This window comes from Dromaius novaehollandiae, chromosome 2 (genome assembly GCF_036370855.1).
Source record: "Dromaius novaehollandiae isolate bDroNov1 chromosome 2, bDroNov1.hap1, whole genome shotgun sequence".
NCBI classification, from domain to species: domain Eukaryota; kingdom Metazoa; phylum Chordata; class Aves; order Casuariiformes; family Dromaiidae; genus Dromaius; species Dromaius novaehollandiae.
The window spans coordinates 163,673,709-163,690,574 of record NC_088099.1 but is presented as its reverse complement, the minus strand read 5'-3'; the positions used below and the strand labels follow the sequence as shown (position 1 = coordinate 163,690,574).

General features: G+C 40.7%; 1 protein-coding gene across 1 annotated transcript in view; it reads left to right on the top strand.

Moving 5' to 3' along the window:
- Positions 1 to 16,866, top strand: part of FAM135B (family with sequence similarity 135 member B) — a 154,256-nt gene that overhangs the window by 112,049 nt on the left and 25,341 nt on the right. The window contains exons 7-11 of the mRNA XM_026113690.2: positions 1,686 to 1,839; positions 4,837 to 4,886; positions 8,338 to 8,493; positions 11,523 to 11,596; positions 15,465 to 15,619. Of these exons, the coding sequence (XP_025969475.2) occupies positions 1,686 to 1,839; positions 4,837 to 4,886; positions 8,338 to 8,493; positions 11,523 to 11,596; positions 15,465 to 15,619 (589 nt within the window). The remainder of the gene's footprint in view (positions 1 to 1,685; positions 1,840 to 4,836; positions 4,887 to 8,337; positions 8,494 to 11,522; positions 11,597 to 15,464; positions 15,620 to 16,866) is intronic.

Genomic DNA, 16,866 nt, shown 5'->3' with positions numbered 1-16,866 from the left:
TACCACAGTAATTTTTGCCTAAAAAAAAATCAGCAATGGATTATATAACAGGACATTTTTTTTCATGACATTGTATATCAATCCCCTTCCAAGTTGCTATTATTTCTAGCAGAATTTCTTTATGCTCCCTTTTTATTTCTTCCATCATGAGAATAGACAATAGATTCATGCTAAGGTTGAAGGTTTCTGAAGCCTTCCAAGCAGTAACAACTCACAGAGTTATCACAAGCCATTTCTGTGTTGCTCTAGCTAGGCAGTCCGCATTATGTGTACTGCAGAACACTAGTGAATATCTTCTAGATCTGCACAAGAAAGCTGGGGAAAACACTTTAGCTCAAGCTAAGAGCCATGCAGTAAAGGCTAAGAGCCAGGTAGTACAGGCTCTAGAGGAGTCAAAGGGAGAACAGTACAGGATGTCCACTGGTATGTAGTTGGTGAGTCTTCACTGTTGCTCCTGGAGATGCATACCATTTGGGACATTTGGCTCAACCAGTGGTAAAGACTCAGTGTCCAAAAACAGACACAGCATCTAGCTGGGAATATAGCAACCTTCATAAAAGTTGACCTCAGCCTATAGCAGGTATAAGAGAAGGTAAGAGTGCATTCTTAGCTCATCAGTGACCAGCAGTGGAGAAAGTTGCAAATTGATCGTGCTGTTGCATAGTCATGCATCAGTGAGAGAGTCCTAATCTGGTGCCTTTGCTCAGCCCAAACACCATATATATAAAAAAAGTATTCTCAGTGTTCCTAAAGTTTCATAAAGTGCAAAGACAGAGCACTTGGTTGTTTCCTCACTTCTCTGTCTTCATAACTCCTTCTCCTCCACCAAAGTCAGCAGCAGATAAATTCCTCTTGTGTGGGGGAACTAGAACCAGCTGTAATCACTGATTGCAGGTGCTTACAGGCATTTCTCAATCAGTGCATCACTTCCAGCAAGTAAAGGTAGTTAGGAGGTCTGTGGTTTGGCTAAAAGTTACCATCAAAATCTATGGTTTATGGAAAGATTTGGGAAATTTGAGCTGTTATTGGTAGTTGGCATATCTTTGCATTTTTGCGCTTCTCCATGAAATCCTAGGAGATCTGCAATAGGGCCAAAGCATACAATTTAAGAAAGTGTTTCATTTTAAACCTGACCAGTGCAAATTTAAAGTATGAATAATTTTTAGAACAGGTGTTTTTTGACAGACTTGCAAATTTTTGATTTATGGTACCTTAATGCACACTCAGCTCATGCTCTGACTAAGTATAAAGGTGTTTTGGAAATTATGGTATTAAATGTGCTATGGTCTGCCCAGTTAAATCTCATCCTACAAAAGAGCTACTAGTCCAGATTTTGCTCCTGGAGTACAGAGCAGCTTATATTAGTAGATAGGAGGAGTGGGCAATACCCTGCAGCGTGTCAGACTCCATGTTTTTGTAGGCATGGCAGTGTCCTTCAAACCTAATAGTTTTTCTATGGTTTGGCAAAAATGTACATGTAGAATGAGAAACTATCATATTTATATGTTAAGCTAGTTAACTGCCTGGGAGGTAGGTCTAGGGATGTTTAAAATCCCTCTTTGGCAGCACTCGCTTGATTAGAAATTAGGCTGCCCGCAACTGGACTTTTGAAAAGCTCTGCAACAAAAGGAGAGTATGAGTTTTAATCTCCGTATTTTTCTTTTCCTACTACTTTTGTTATACAGGGTAGCTTTTATGTTCCTTCTGAAAACTGCATGCAGCATGCCTACAAATGGCATAAGGACCTGTGTCTTCTACTCTTGAATGCTCATAGAGGACTTCACATGTACTACACCCTCATAATGAAGGAGATTCCTGAATTACCGCAGCTGAAGTTGGGTAAGAGAACAAATATTTTAAATTTCTGAGTATAGTCCGGTGCTACATTTTCAAGACATATTTTAGTACTGGAAATCTTAGGCTGGTTAGATTTTTCTGATTCCTGTATTTTTGGCACACTGTGACAGAGGACTGCCTGCTCAGTCTGTGTAAAACCTTTTTACGAAATAAAGGTGGCCTGACATGCAGAGGGGTAAAATTTTATAATAAATCTCTCAAAATACTTGCCTCTGGACAATATTTGGAGTTTGTTGCTTTTCAAAGACTTAAACTTCCAGTTCTGAATTCCCATGAGATAGCAAATTTTTCTCTTGAGCAAAAATTGTTTTAAACTGAGGACAAAAATCTAAAGAGTAATACGAGTGTTATTGAAACATACTGCCTCACTTTGGTTGGGAATGCATTTCTTCCTTGCCAATAGCATAATTACAACTTTCTCTTTAAAATGATTCTGCTCTACTTCCTAATTCAATTGTTTAATAGATTTTTCTGGAAGAAAAAAAAAAAGCTTTTGTTTTTGGCAGAAGCTTCGGCAGCTGGTCTGGCCTTTGGGGTCCGACGTAGAAGTGCTGGCTGTCTGGATTTGTGGAACGGAGCTCTGTAATTTGTGTTTAGTCATGTTTGTAGTGACAGAGTGAGCTTCTGTGAAAATTGGGAGCACCCTTGCTTAATTCCAGCTCTCCCAATATGCACATTTTTGAAGTTATCGGTTTGTTACGTTGCACAGAGAGTTATATTGGGAGAGCTGGTTGTATTGGCCAACAGCTGAAAAAAGGGAGGAAAGAACATTTTCCTTTTTCGCGGTATAAGTACTATTGCCACTATCAAATGTAATGCATTATGCTTTATGGGATGATAGCTCCTGTTTTCTACTTCATGTATTGTTCCCTGTTATATATTTCTTTTCCAAAGAGCCTGCAACTCATGGCGTGGGAAGTGCACATATGTTACTCAACTGAGCCACGAGAAAAAAGCATGGCATTTTTGTTTGCAACCTGTCAAATAAAACCCAGCATGCAACAAAACTCATACTTCAGGCATCTTGGTTATCAGCCACGTTTTTAGGTGATTTGTATATCACCCAGACAGGCTTACAGGTTGGGAGATGGTGAGTTAAGTATGGCCCGTTGACCACAACTGGAAAACTGCCCCAAATACATGCATATTGCCTTTCTGAATACAATTGAATTAGTTTTCAAAAGACTGTTCATGCCGAAGCAGGCACTTCATTTGCAAATGTACTTGTAACACATGCAGATTTGCTAAATGCAAATACCCTTTCTAGCTGCTTGTGGAGAAAACTGCTTGCATCATTTTATTCATATAAATTGTGTGAAAATATTTTGAATGTTTGATTTAAGGCAAGTGATCAGAGGTCGGATTCAAAGCTCAGCAGAGTCATGGGGTGTGAAATTTATCCAATATGATGAATACCAAACAAGTACTTACATCTTGATAGATACACCTTTACATCTGAGATAGTTTCCCATATTGTCTTGATAGTCACTGGGGAGAAAGAGGCACATTTAGAACAATAAAGTATATTATCTGGCAAGTAGTGCTATTGACCTTAGGATGATATGAATTGCACCTTGAGTTGCACTTTTCTCTACTGACCAGGAGGAGAATGTAAATGACTCATTCAATTGTAGGCATCTATATTTGCTTAGATTGATCTGTTCATGGGCATCTAGTGATAGCTGAAATGAATCAAACACCATAAAACCCACTGTGGACTTTCCTTTTTTTTTTTTTTTTTCCTAGGCCCTTGATTACTATATTAAAAATTTAATAGTTCGTAGTTGAGACATTAAGAGTGGAATTCATTGTTTCCCAAAGTTCCCAAAGACAAATCTTTTCAAGGTACTACCTATCTTAGTTCATCCGCTCACGTTCCTTAGTACTGTTTAAGAAGAGTCATTTCTGGGAGGAGGGGGTTGTTTGTGCGTTCCGCTTTGCTTCTTTATGGATATTATTTGAAGGTATCACGTTCAAAATCCAGCTGCCAAAGCTTCAGGGGAGTTGATTTGTAGCCTCCCCTGCTTTATAGTCTGTGGTGCATTTAATGTGGGGCATCCCTATGCTGGATTCTCTCAGGACAAAATGCAAGCAATGTTGTATGCCTCAGGGGTGAACAGATACTTCACACTGCCCGGGGCAATACAGAGATGCTCAGTCTAGTACTAGTCAGAGATATTTGGTATATCTCTGTGTAACAGCAAAAAGACATTCATTTATTGTGCATCATTTGCTCAGGCTTTGAAATGATGAGACTGTATCATATATGGTTCTGGAGCTGGCTGAGAATAGCAATGGCTGACAGCAAACTAGTAGTAAGAAAGAAGATAGATAATGAGAATTATGATCACACATGTAATACAGGATTTATATTAGATGGCCGTAGCCTAGAGCTGATCAAAGGTTTCCTGACCAGAGAGTCAGGTTCAGCCTCCTCTCTGAAGACCTCTGCAGACTTCGAGCTGGGTCAGACACAAATGCAGAGCTATGCTAGGAGTGACAAGTGTTGCCTCTTTAATCAGATGTTTAGGTAGAAACAAATTGCAGGCAAAGGATGTTGCTCTGGAAGTCTGGGCATTTTCCATTTTGTTTCCCAGGGTACCTCTCTGTTATGAAGAAAAACATCTCTTCTGAGGTGTTGATAACTCCCAAGTGAGCTGTTTCTTGTAGTTGTGGTGATTAACTTCTGCCCTGGTTGTTTGAGGTTGAAAGACTAAATCCTGTCCTCTTTATGCTGGCAAGAGCCTTCCAGAACTTTTACAGGTTTAATTGTCCAAGTCACGTGAGCAGAAATTGTGCTTGAGGAAGGTGAGTTGTGAACTGCCCAGATTTGAGCAGAATCTTGTCCATGAGGAAGCTATGTTAAATGACCTGTTTCTCGCCTGGATGAACAGCAGAGCATTAACGATTCACATCTACAGTTCTCAAGCCTGATCTCTTTCTTTTCCCTTCTTTCTTTTCCCCCCCCCCCCCCCATAGAGGAGCTATCCGTGGAAGACACGTTATCTCAGCTTTGTACGGAGCTTCAGGTATTTTCTTCAACAGTTTCGGTTCGTACATGTAATTTTGAAGGGCACTGACACAGCCCCGTTGTGTGTCAGAGCGGGGGGAACTCAGTGCCAGCAGAGTTTGCTGCATGTTTCTTTTCCTCAATTTCGTATCATTTTGATTATTCACTTAGATGATGTTTCTGTCACTTTTAACAAATCACCAGCTGCAGTGCTTTAACATCCTTCAGTGAGCCCAGCCCTGAGTATCAGAATATGCAGAAAAAATTGATTTGGGGGTAGGTTGAAATTACAGTTCTTTGGCTGACAGCTCTGCCGACAGGAGAAAAGACCCTTTGGCAGGTTGTGCAGCCATATCTTTTCAAATAAAATTGCCTAAGTGTGGAGGGGGGATCTGGGAGGAAACAAGTAATTCTGGGCAAAGTAATGGCTGAGTCATTACCTTGCACTTCTTTTGCCATCCTTGTTTCAAGTGAGATGCAGGGAAGCTGTCAAGGGTGTCAGGAGCGAACACAAGCATCATTTGAACACTGGGTGAAATGTTTTATCATCAGAGATTTAATAAATTTGATTTGTTCAGTTTACAAGCAGGAAGGCAGAAAGGGGACTTGATTATCATATGAAGGTATCTTCATATGAAGGAGATTCTTCAACACAGAGAAGAATGACCAGATTGCAATAAATAGCTAAAAGCTGAAGCCAAATCAAACTGGAAGTAAATTTAAGCTACAATTTTGAATGGTGGGCTAATGGCTGTCACCCATGGGTGAAAAATGTTTGAGAAGTGGTGAATTTCTTAATTTCAAGTCATAACTTGGATACCTTTCAAGGAATTAGATTTCAGCCAAATTTTATTTAGAGAAATATAAATTATTGGCCTCTGCTCTGCTGGATAGCTAAAATTTAGAAGTCTTAAAGATACAGGAGGTCAGACAACATGATCTAGAGTTTCCTTAGGAAACTCTCTTCTCCATATTGCCCAATTCTTGTTCAATTCTCATTCCAAAAAAAGAAAGAAAAAAAAAGAAAAAAAAAAGAAAGACAGAAAAACAAGCAAGCTTCTTGACTTGCTTTGCATGACAGTATTAGTAAGGCCAGGCTACCCTGACTGTTGTTTGAAAGGTGCAGCTCATGGGAACAGCAGAGAGGTGAATACAACAACTTGAATGGCTGCTTCTCTGAGGTGTTATGAAAACTTAGCTAGGGTTTTCCTGTACGCCATCAAAATGTTTGGCATTGTCATCCTGGGCTCATAATTGTCTACCTATCCAGGCATAATTTAATGGTGAAGACTGAATTTGCAGAAACTCTAAGGACATGAATGCCATTATCTAGTAAACTACTGGTGGGGTATAGGTGCAGTGTAAGTGCTGAAGTCTTATGCACCTCTGTATGGGGTACAAATGAATATTGTGAATGCTCTCCCAATATTTCACCTCTAGGAATTTGTGAACTGAAGCCATTTCTTTTCGGCTGAATGTAGGAAAAAATGGTCATTTGTAAAGGAAGAAAATGTTATTAAAACCATAGCGAGAGAAGCCTGTGAGGTTAGTTTTCAATTACCACTGTATTATAGGAGTCAGATTCAATCTCAAAAATAAATAAAACAAAAGAAGAAAGGAAAGTGAGTTCTACTCCATCACACTTTGGTGTTCAACTCAAGGACACAGAGGAAACTCAAAGTAGGAGAAAATGGAAGGACAATATTTTTTTAATCATCTGATTGATTTGTAAACAAACAAGAAAAAGTAACCTCTCCAAAGCACCTTTTGATTTGTTTTGCGTGATAGGATTGTTAAAGCCAGACTATCCTGGCTGGTGTTTGAAAGGTCCAGCAACAGGGAACACCGTGGCAGAAGGTCTGTGAATAGAATAGCTAGAATCACACTCTGTGACCATTTTAATTGCCGTGTGCTGGGCTTCATCCCAGGGAACTGAGTCGCTGGGATTTCACCTGCACCTCTAGCTTGCCAGGCTCTCGTTCTGTGTATGCCAGTGCAGCGAGACACTAGCAATCAGAGCTGGACGGGGCTCTTTCCTTTTTCCCCTTTTTGCCCCCCGTTTCCTTTTTTTCCCCCCCTTTTCCTTTTTTTCCCCTTCTCCCCTATGTCTTTCCCCTCTTCTCCTTTTCCTTTCCCTAGGTTAAAAGCCAATAACCCAGAAAAATAGGCATCATATTTCTAGTATGGTTTGCATTAATAGAATATCTTCTCCTTTGAAGATTTTAAAATAAAAGAAAATAGGCATAAAAATTGACATGGAACATAAAACACTGAGTCCAATAAATGAAGCAGAGTCCTGATTCTGCAAAGAAGTATTTGGGCAGAATCCCCTGTCTACCAGTATCCATCTGACTTCTCCAGTACCAGAAGCTGTACTGGAGCTTGTGGCATTTTGGGCAAATTGTTGAATCAGAATATCACACAGACAATGTAAACTTAGTAAGAATATCTGTGTTTATTATACATACATATTTGCTCTGTTTGTGTCTCTCTTACACAGACAATTTGCTTTTAATCTTGACTTAGTTTGCAGTGTCACCAATCTGGAAATTACCTGCATAATAAGCGGTGCTATTGCAGTTTTTGCTATGAAGCAGGCCTTCAGCATTTTCTGCTGTTCTAGCCAAAAAGAGACCTGGCCCTGAAGGAACTGATAAGTGATTCCTTGTCACATTAATTCTGGAGTATTTCTAGGATTAGTACCTGTTTTGTACAAAAAGAAAAAAAATAAAAAAGGCAGGTAGAGTCTCTAGGAATAGATAAGGGCTCAGTTTTGTATTCTTTGAGCCAATCCAGGGGAGGTAAAATGCAATGTCTGTCTGTTGTTGTTAAAGAAATAGTCAAACCAAGGCGGTCGGTACGCAGAGACTTTGCTGCTGGCCCGCGCTTCGCATGCTGCAGTTCTCCGGCGGTGCAGAATTACTGCTGCAGACCACAGGACGCAGAGGGCCCCAGCCCATCCGAGCACAGGACAGATGCACCGACGGACTCTGCGATGTCTGTTTTCGTCATGTGTTGAGGACACAGGATTTTTTTTTTTTTCTTTTTCCATAATCACCCATCTGGTATCCTGGGAAGGCTGTTTAGATTTCTGCTCAGAAAGGAGATGATGGGTGATGGTTTATTATTTCAGAGTATCCAGCACCATCTGGCGGATGGTTTAGAATCAGCTCTCATGGATTTTTCCCTATTTATTTCCTCTGCAGTGAAGCATACCAGCAAAGATGAGGCTGTTCCTGCTTCCTGCTCTGTAGCCAAGACCCTTTGTGCTAAAACATGTGGCCTTTAAAAGGCAAAAGTGAAAGGCTCACCTACTTGATTTGGGGTAAAGGAATTGAAAGTAGTCGTTTTAGGAATAACTCTAAATCAAGGGTTTGTTTTTTTTTTTTTTTCCTGGAAGGACTTAATCCAACATGCTGATTTTCTTTCATGATCATTCTTGATCTCAGAATATCCTTTCTCCCCTCCAGCTGTTGAGCAATCCAGAGAAGATAGCAGAACAGATAAGCAAGGACCTTGCCTGGCTTTGCTCCCACCTCTTGGCCCTGTGGACGCAGTTCCTGGAAGTGGCAACACTCCATGCAGAAGTCACAGCTTATCTGACTCAGGAACATCACATGTTAAGGGTAATGTTAAGAAGTCAAGAGTAAGCTCAGTAATTTGCTGATAGAGAGACATCAGTGATATACCTGGATAAATATTTCTCAAACTACTGTGACCATATGAATATATTCAGGAGATGGGGTGAGTAAAACAAAAAGTGAAGAGGAGGTGAACAAAAGTTATATTTTATGGCAAGTAAAATACTTCTTTGGCTGTTTTTATTTTCTTCAAAACTAAGGGAGTGGGATGGTGAGCATTAGGCCGTTTTATTGCCTTACAAGGAATACAAGCATAGACTACAGTGATCATAAAACAACTTTGAAAAATACAGGGCTAGAGTGGTCTTTCATGAAAGTGAATCCTGTGCAAAGTCAGGATAGCTCTGTACTAGTTTGCTAATTCTCAAAGCTTTCTGCTACCTTGAAGCACAGAGCAGACTTTCAGACCTAACAAAATACCATTTTTGAGGAAAGTTTTCAAATCATCCATATCTGTTCAAGAACAGGGAATCAACAGTGAGCTTGTAACTTCATTCACCTCCACTTTAGCAGAGGGTTTTCCCAATGGATTGCCTTGCTCCCTCCTGAAGGATGCTTCCTGGAGCCAGGAACGCATGACTATGGGAAATCCATTTTCAAGATCCGAAGAAATCCAGGATTACCTTACAACTGCTTCTCAACAGCATAAACAGCCTTCTGTGGTGGTGGTTCCTAACAGTAATCCTTTAAGAAGTTTACAGAAAGCACCAAGACTGTGCTGAGCACTTTGCAGATGTATCCAAGGAAAAGCCCTTTTCTCTTTCTCAGCATTCACAGCCTGGTTTAATGACAGGTTTCATCCCTCTTCTATAAGTTTTTCCACATGGGCAAACACTTGAGCTTCAATCAAGTTCTGTGGGCAAAAGCAGCCCTCTAACACTGAACAGCCTGCTGGACTGGCAACTCTGAGTTTGAGAATATAGCAAGATTTTTTGCAAGCAAACAGCTTGTTCATATAGAAGCTACATTTCAGTTCCGTACCTGTGTTAATCAAATAATGAAGTTTTGGCACCCTCATCAGCACCTTTACTGTCAGATATGTTCTATACCACTACATGCAGACACACAAATAACAGATTTGAATTTCTGGAAAGCAGGATGTTGCTTTTGTGAGACCTGGAGTGCTGTGTAAAATGGGTGCGCTGTAAATATCAAAATACAACATGGAACATGAGGTGGATGGGAAAAAGTAGGTAAGATCAAGCATAGTTTCCTGTGCAGGCTAGGTATCTATGATAAATGATAACTCCAATGATAAATAACCAAAAAATGAATTTACCTCAACCATTTTAACAAAACTATATAGGAATATAGATTTGTTTTCTGCACTGTCACATATATGTAGTTAGTACTTTCCCTTCCCCTAGTAAGCTGCGTACAACAAAACATTAATATTGTTCATGAAATTGGCTCTTGCACTTGATAATAAAGAAGGCACAAATGGTCTTATATTTAAAGCTAATTGTGTCAGACCTACTTAGTTCAGCAAGTGTTGTGCCTTGCATTAGGACTTTTTCTGTTATCGACCACTATGTGTGCAGTTGTATAGGAAACAAGATATTGCTTTCATTGCATCAGCTGAGCTGAAGTCATAGCCTGATTTAATCTTTAGAGTAGGGAATTAGAAAAAAAAAGGATAGGATTCATCTTGCTTAATTTTAGGAACCTACTGTGTAGGTATCTACGTCTCAGCTGTCTATCAATGATACCTATGTAGGTATCATTGAGTGTTAAAGTCAATGGAGGTCCAGTCACTGGAGATGAGAGCATGATTCATCTCACCAAGGGGAGGCATCTAATTCAGGAGGAGATAACTAATGCTCACACTCCCCTGCTTCTTTTGATTACATCTCCCTTGATTTTCGGAGGAACCTGGGGTGGCTTGTTCAGCTGAAGCTGTACACCTGTACCTGTAGACAACCAGCTTCAGCAAGATGAATTCCAGCCCGCACTTCTAGCCCCGACTGATGCCGACTGCCAGTGTGACCTTTGCCAAATCACTTGCCTTCATGTGCTTCAGTTCCTTCTCATATAAGCTGTGTGTAATGATACTTTCCGAGCTGTGGAAAACAGTTTGAGCACCTCAGATGAAAAGTCGTATTATCAAGAAGCAACCTTTGTTAAGGAATGCTAGTCCTTCTTTTTTTAGAAAGGCTATTTGCTGAAGCACAGCTGGGATTTAGGGAGACGCTGAAATGCTATGACGTATGCTTTTTGCTGCCATTCTCTGACACTGTAATAGAGGTCACTTTTACAAATATTATTAGTAATGTATGGGCTGCAGTTTAACAGCTTAGTACATTTGATTGCATATTATGACTGATTGATTGAATCCCAAACCTTATTCCAGGGCAGACAGCAGTACTGAATTTTTTATAGCTTATTTCACACTCAGTGCTCTGCCAGCCACTTCAGATCTGTGGCTCTTTTGTAATTGATTATCCAACTCTGAACAGCTCTAAAGTCCATGAAGAGATCTGGAGAGCTCTCATTTTTAAGCAACATGACAGAGGCAGATGTGGTTCTACCATGATAAGGCTTATTCTCCTCTGGGCTGATATGTAAAACTTTTATTCTCTTGCGAGCTACTGTGGATGTTCCCATAGAAGAGACAATCAATTATGAATTGTTCTAACTTAGTAACTCACTCTGCTGCTGCTATATGATTTGTGCAGTGGGAAAAAGAAGAAATCTTCCCCAGTTTGCAAGGGAAAATGGTAAATTTGGTAGCTTCTAAGAAAAGACTCAGAAGATGCATGTGAGGAAATCCTAATTTACCACCAAGGGATGCTTCTTTCCTCCCAGGAAACTATGCAACAATGCCAGCTGCTTCGCTGTGGACTGGGGAAGTGAAGCAGAATTGGGCGCTCTGTTTCTTTCTGTCACCAAAGTGGTGCAAAGCAGCTGGAGCATGCTAAGGAATCTGTCCTTGACAGTCGTTATTAGTTATTAGCTTGATTGTCCTTTGTACTTTTCAGCAGATCCGAGGTTTAATTTGTGTGTTTCCCACTCAGGTAAGAAGATTCTCAGAAGCCTTCTTCTACACTGAGCACCAGAAACTCGCTGTGCTGACATTTCAGGAAGGCCTGTAAGTAATTCTTTGAACCTTCCCTGTCACTGGAGTAGCTGAAAATGAAGTTTCTTAAAACATTTTGTGATTCAGGATGAGGTCCTTTCTGCTGGAAATGGAGCGGGGGTTGGTTTGAGAGAAGTTGCGTGGTCTAGTTTGGCCCTGTGTTGTAAACCTGTTGAAATGAGTGTCAAAAGTGGCACAGTAAGTGACTCCACTCAGGCCCTAGAGAATATTAATTTTAAGATCCCTATGAGATGTTTCTTTCTCTTACGCCTTCTGACATATGACTTACTTATTAGGGAGAGTGTGGCTAAAACGCTTTAGCAACAGGGAAAAAGTACAGGAGATCTTCTTTCCCCACGTCTCTTCTCATTTCCAGTTGGGTACATTTTTCTTCAAAGCTTTATCTCCCCCAACAACACTAGTTTCAGGGCAGGCAGAAGTAATTTTTTGCTGTCTTCCTTCAATTAGCTTCTAAATCCCTACATCAGATCCATTTTTCCAATTTCAATAGGAAGCAACTACTAGCAAGCAACAAAAGCTTAACATTTAATAATTTGCTTTTTACTGTCCCTACTATTTTTTGTGGGTATATGGGTTCATAAAAGTATGCTATGAAACATGTACAACTTAAGTATTTCCTTCTGCTTGACACTGCTTGCCTAGAGCCCAGCTGGAGAGTACAAGGATGCAATTTTAAAGCTACATGAGGGTAAATTCTGCCTCCAGTTTTAGCCAAGCAACCTGATAATCGCAAGTAGAGTGCATGGATCAGATTTTTCCCAGGACCTGGCCCCTGAAGGCAGAGTTCAAGGAAAGCTGCTCAGATTTGAATTTCTAAGTAAGGAGTGATGTCCTGCAATATTTCTGCGGTGAAACAGCCTGTCACCACCGGGGGACCACAGAGTTATCAGTGTAGAAACTCGTCTTTCAGGAATGGCTTAAAGGGCATGATATCAGGTCCTGTCATAAAGAAGGGATTTAAATGAGGCATCTGCTTCTGATCAACAGAAAGGAAGAGACTGCCTTTTTCAGAGCTGTCACTAGTGACATTTGGGACAATTCAGTGCTGGTAGAAAGAACTGTGACTTCATTAGTGGATGGGTTAAACAGGTCTAGCTTGTTCTGCCAAATTAAAGAAGCACTGTGGCTGCAGGGTCCCAGCTGTACTCACTAGTCCTCCCGTGTCAGGTTTTAAAGAAAGCCCATGTCAGCACCCCAGGACAAGGACACTTGCGCTGGTGGCCTCATCCAAGGAAACACAGCCTTGCACAGGAGGAAGCCGTATTGCATGAAGTGCCTTCATTTCTCCAGTCACCCAGAAAATGAGTCCATTTCCTGCAGATGAGAACTAATTTTTCCTCACTGATTTTCAGGGAGATTAAATACACAAAGAAAATAGTTTTCAAACACTAAAAATTCATCTATATAATAAATTTGGTCTATGCAGGCCAGAGTCCTCCTTTCCATTAGGCTGTGTTAGACTGTATAGTTACGAAAGTAAGTGCATGGAGTATTTATCTGGTTCACAGTGGGACCAGATGAGATTGGCTCTCATTGTGCAAGGTGCTGTACAAACACATCAAATGATGACAAATTTTTCCCCACAGTTGTTTTTCCCTTGTTACCAGATGAGAAGTTTCTTTCCTTCTGGTGCTGTTGTTTTAAGTTAGGTTGTGAATTGTGTCATTGTCTTTTAGGCAACCCACCTATATGCATGACAGCCCGTGACTGCTCAACAGAGCAGGGCATGCCGTTTTGAACAGGTTGGGTATCACACATGCCACAGGTTGGGACCCTCTAGTAGGTAACATATCCTCCCAATATTTTACAGAAAAAATACTTTTTAAATAAAGCAAATTTGTGCCTACACCTATCAATGCCAATAACTATTTTTTTTTTTTTTTTTGCACCAGTGACTGGTCCCAAAACAAGATCTACTTTAGTTTATTGTTTTTTACATGTGGTCTTTAGTGAAATGCTGATGCCATTAAAGTCAGTGAGAACTTTATTAGAGAGCCAGGACTTAACTCTAAATACCCAAGTGTTGCTGCAGGCAAGAAGAAGTACTTTGCTGTTTTGCTGGTCTGAACAAGTTGTTGGTATCTGGACATAGGAATCTTCCATAGTGTCCATGCTGTTTGAGTTTTGCTTTGTAATTTATGAAATGTGTCATTTCCAATTATCACATGGCAACTGCCTGCCTCCCACCAACAGCAATCTGAAATATTGCCATTGTGCTGTCCTATGGGATGTGTCCAGAACTGCTTCCAGCTGATAGCCTATGAAAAGTTTGTTGCCTTCTTCTTTATTCTTTAGCATAAACAGACTAATTCATCAAACAAACTTTGTATTGGAAATATGTTTTTCCTCATTTTTGAGGAAGATCCTTGCATAAGAATATTCATCACAACTAAAAATTACTGTATTTATTATAGCCTAGAATGGCATCTGTATGGCAATTTAATTTATCAACTCATAAAGAAAGCTACATAGTATTTGACATGGACCAAAAGCATGCAAATGGACAGTTATTCTAGTTCTGCCGATGTGTGGTAGCTGAACTGATATGTCTTAGGTCTTCTAGATGCATACATATGTGAGATATCTGCAGTCTTCTCCGGATCAATATAAATGAGATAGATGGCCTGCCTTTTGTCCTTCTTGGCCTCGCTCCTCACTGTACTGTTCAAATAGATTTTTGATTACTGCTTCCTGCATCTGGGTTTTGAAACCCATGCCACAGTCAGAGTGACAGGCCTCTTTTCCTGCAGGGAAAACCTAACGAGGGATTCAGTATCAGCCAGTTGTGGTGATCCATGGGAGGACAGCAACGACTTATGGTAGCTAAGAGGAGCCTGTAGCAGGGGCAGCAGTAGCAATTTCCAAAAAAAAGACAGAGGTTTTGCAGCAAGCAGTATGCAAGCTGTTGGCACCTCTAGCTGAGGGGTAGAAATCAACTCTTGGGACACCTCTTTGGAGTGCTGGGTACCCCTATACCATACAGCACTACCTCTTCTCCGACCAAGTTGTAGTTGTGACAGAAAGAGGGGACAAAATCAGTAATATTGGTGGAAGAAGCTGTATGTGTGTGCGTGTGTCTTTGTAAGAAAGCCTTCTGATGTTGCTCATGGCCACAGGAATTCAAGGGGTTAAAACTGAATTCTGACTGACAGTTTCACAGAATCGCAGATTAAAGTAGGTTGGAAGGGACCATCGGAGGTTATCTGGACCAAAACCGGGACTAAACTTGGATTAGGTAGCTCAGGGCCTTGTATGTCAAATTTTGAATATCTCCAAGGGTGCTGATTCCACAGTATTATGGTGACTGGATGTTCTCAGTGGTGAGGTTTTTTTCCTAATGTCTAGCTGGAATTTCCCTTGATGAAACTCATATCAGTTGCCTCTTTTGCTGTCACTCCGTATCTACCAGAAAAGTTTAGCTCTGTGATCTCTATACCCTCCCACTGGGGAGCTCCTGCAAAACTTCTCTATACCAGCTTTTCTCCCAGCTTGCACTGCTGCATGGGGTTACTCCATCCCTGGTGCCCAACCTGGCATTTGCCTTTATTGAACTTCATGAGGTTCCGGTATGCCCCTTTCTTCAGCCTGCCCACGTCCCACTGAGGAGCAGCCCTGTCCTCTAGCATATCAACCTCACCATCTCCAAGTTTGGTATTATCTGCAAACTAGCTGAGAGTGTGCTCCATCCCATCACTGAAGTCATTAATACAGACATTAAATGGTATTGCCCCAATATCAATTGATGGGCCCCACTGCTAACTAGCTGCCACTGTAACTTTGCTGCCTGTCTTGCAGGACTGACTGAGAAACAGTACAGTAATTATTCCGATGCTCAATTGCTTTTGTACTTTGCTGCCAGGATCCAAAGTCATGGACAGATTTCTACAGAAATTCGGAATTCAGAGTACTTCACCAGCATGCCCCCTCTGCCAGCAGAATGCCTCGACATAGACGGGGACTGGAACACACTCCCAGTTATATTTGAAGACAGGTACATGGATTTGCCTTGCAAAGGTGAGTGAAACACCCCAAAGCACAGTTTGATTCTCATCAGCTTGAGCTGAGGGAATTTCCGCTTCCTCTTCCCTTCATCACTTACCTTGGGCTGGCTCTGGCACTCATCTGATTGCTTCCTATTCTGATCACAATCACTAAAACTGCTGAAAACTAACTGCCCCCCCACCCCCAAAAGAGCTATTCTTTTTCGTACCTTGGAGATGGATGGGAAGGGAGATGGAGAAATGGGAAGGGGAGTGAGATGTTCCCCTTTAGCATGTACAAGCTGCCAATTTGGCTTATTTATAAGGTGGCACTCGGGTCTGTGCTCACCACGTCTCCCAGGTCTTGCACCTGTTCACCCAGTTCCTGTTGTAGGAGGTGGTGAGGTGGCATAAAATTGAGGCTTTCCTTGTCACTGGTGATGAAGAAAGATCTGAGTGAGTTTCTCTTTAGTGTTACAGACTAGTCCTCTGCTTGGATTTTAATAAGGCATGAGCAGTACTTACTATAGCTAAATTTCTTCCCTAGCAGCAAACTCTACAGTATTTCCCATACTTTAATATTTTTTTATCTTCAGAGAAAGCAGGTTAATTACAAGAGCTGGAGGTTAAGTCTAGAAGGGAAAAAAAAAATCTTTTGGATTTTTTGTTACATTATAAATTTAAAGGAAAACTGGCACAATGAATTTCATCCCTAGTGTGACATCTAGTGGTAAGAGAAGTCAGAACAAAACGTCTCACTTGAGTAATTTAAACATAAAGCCCAACACTGTCCCTAAAAGGCAGCACTGCTTTTTCAAAAAATACCCAAATCAGATTTTTAATTAAGAATTGATTTAATTCCACAAATCTGTGGTAAAATCTCATAGTCTTTAGTTCCATTTACTTTTTAACTAACTGTAAAGGTTAGCAAGGAAGCAGTATGTATTAATATAGTGAGTGATCATAGTCCAGTAAACATGGCCTGAGGTCCAAAATTTCCACTCTTCTAGAGTTACCACATTGCCTACTTTTGACATTGCTTGTTACACATATTTTAACTATTAAATTGACTTGCAAGCAAGATCTCTAATATGTATTATGTAGCATGACAGCAGGAGTGCAAAGACTGTTATCTCTGATTGGTCTACCTTTGCTGAAGAAACTAGCAGGGTAGATACAATTATCCTGGGAAAAGTATATTTTACTGATACTATCTCTTTTTGCCTAAATACAACTGTTCAGTGGGTGTGATTCTAGTTACAAAGAACTGTGTATGCACTG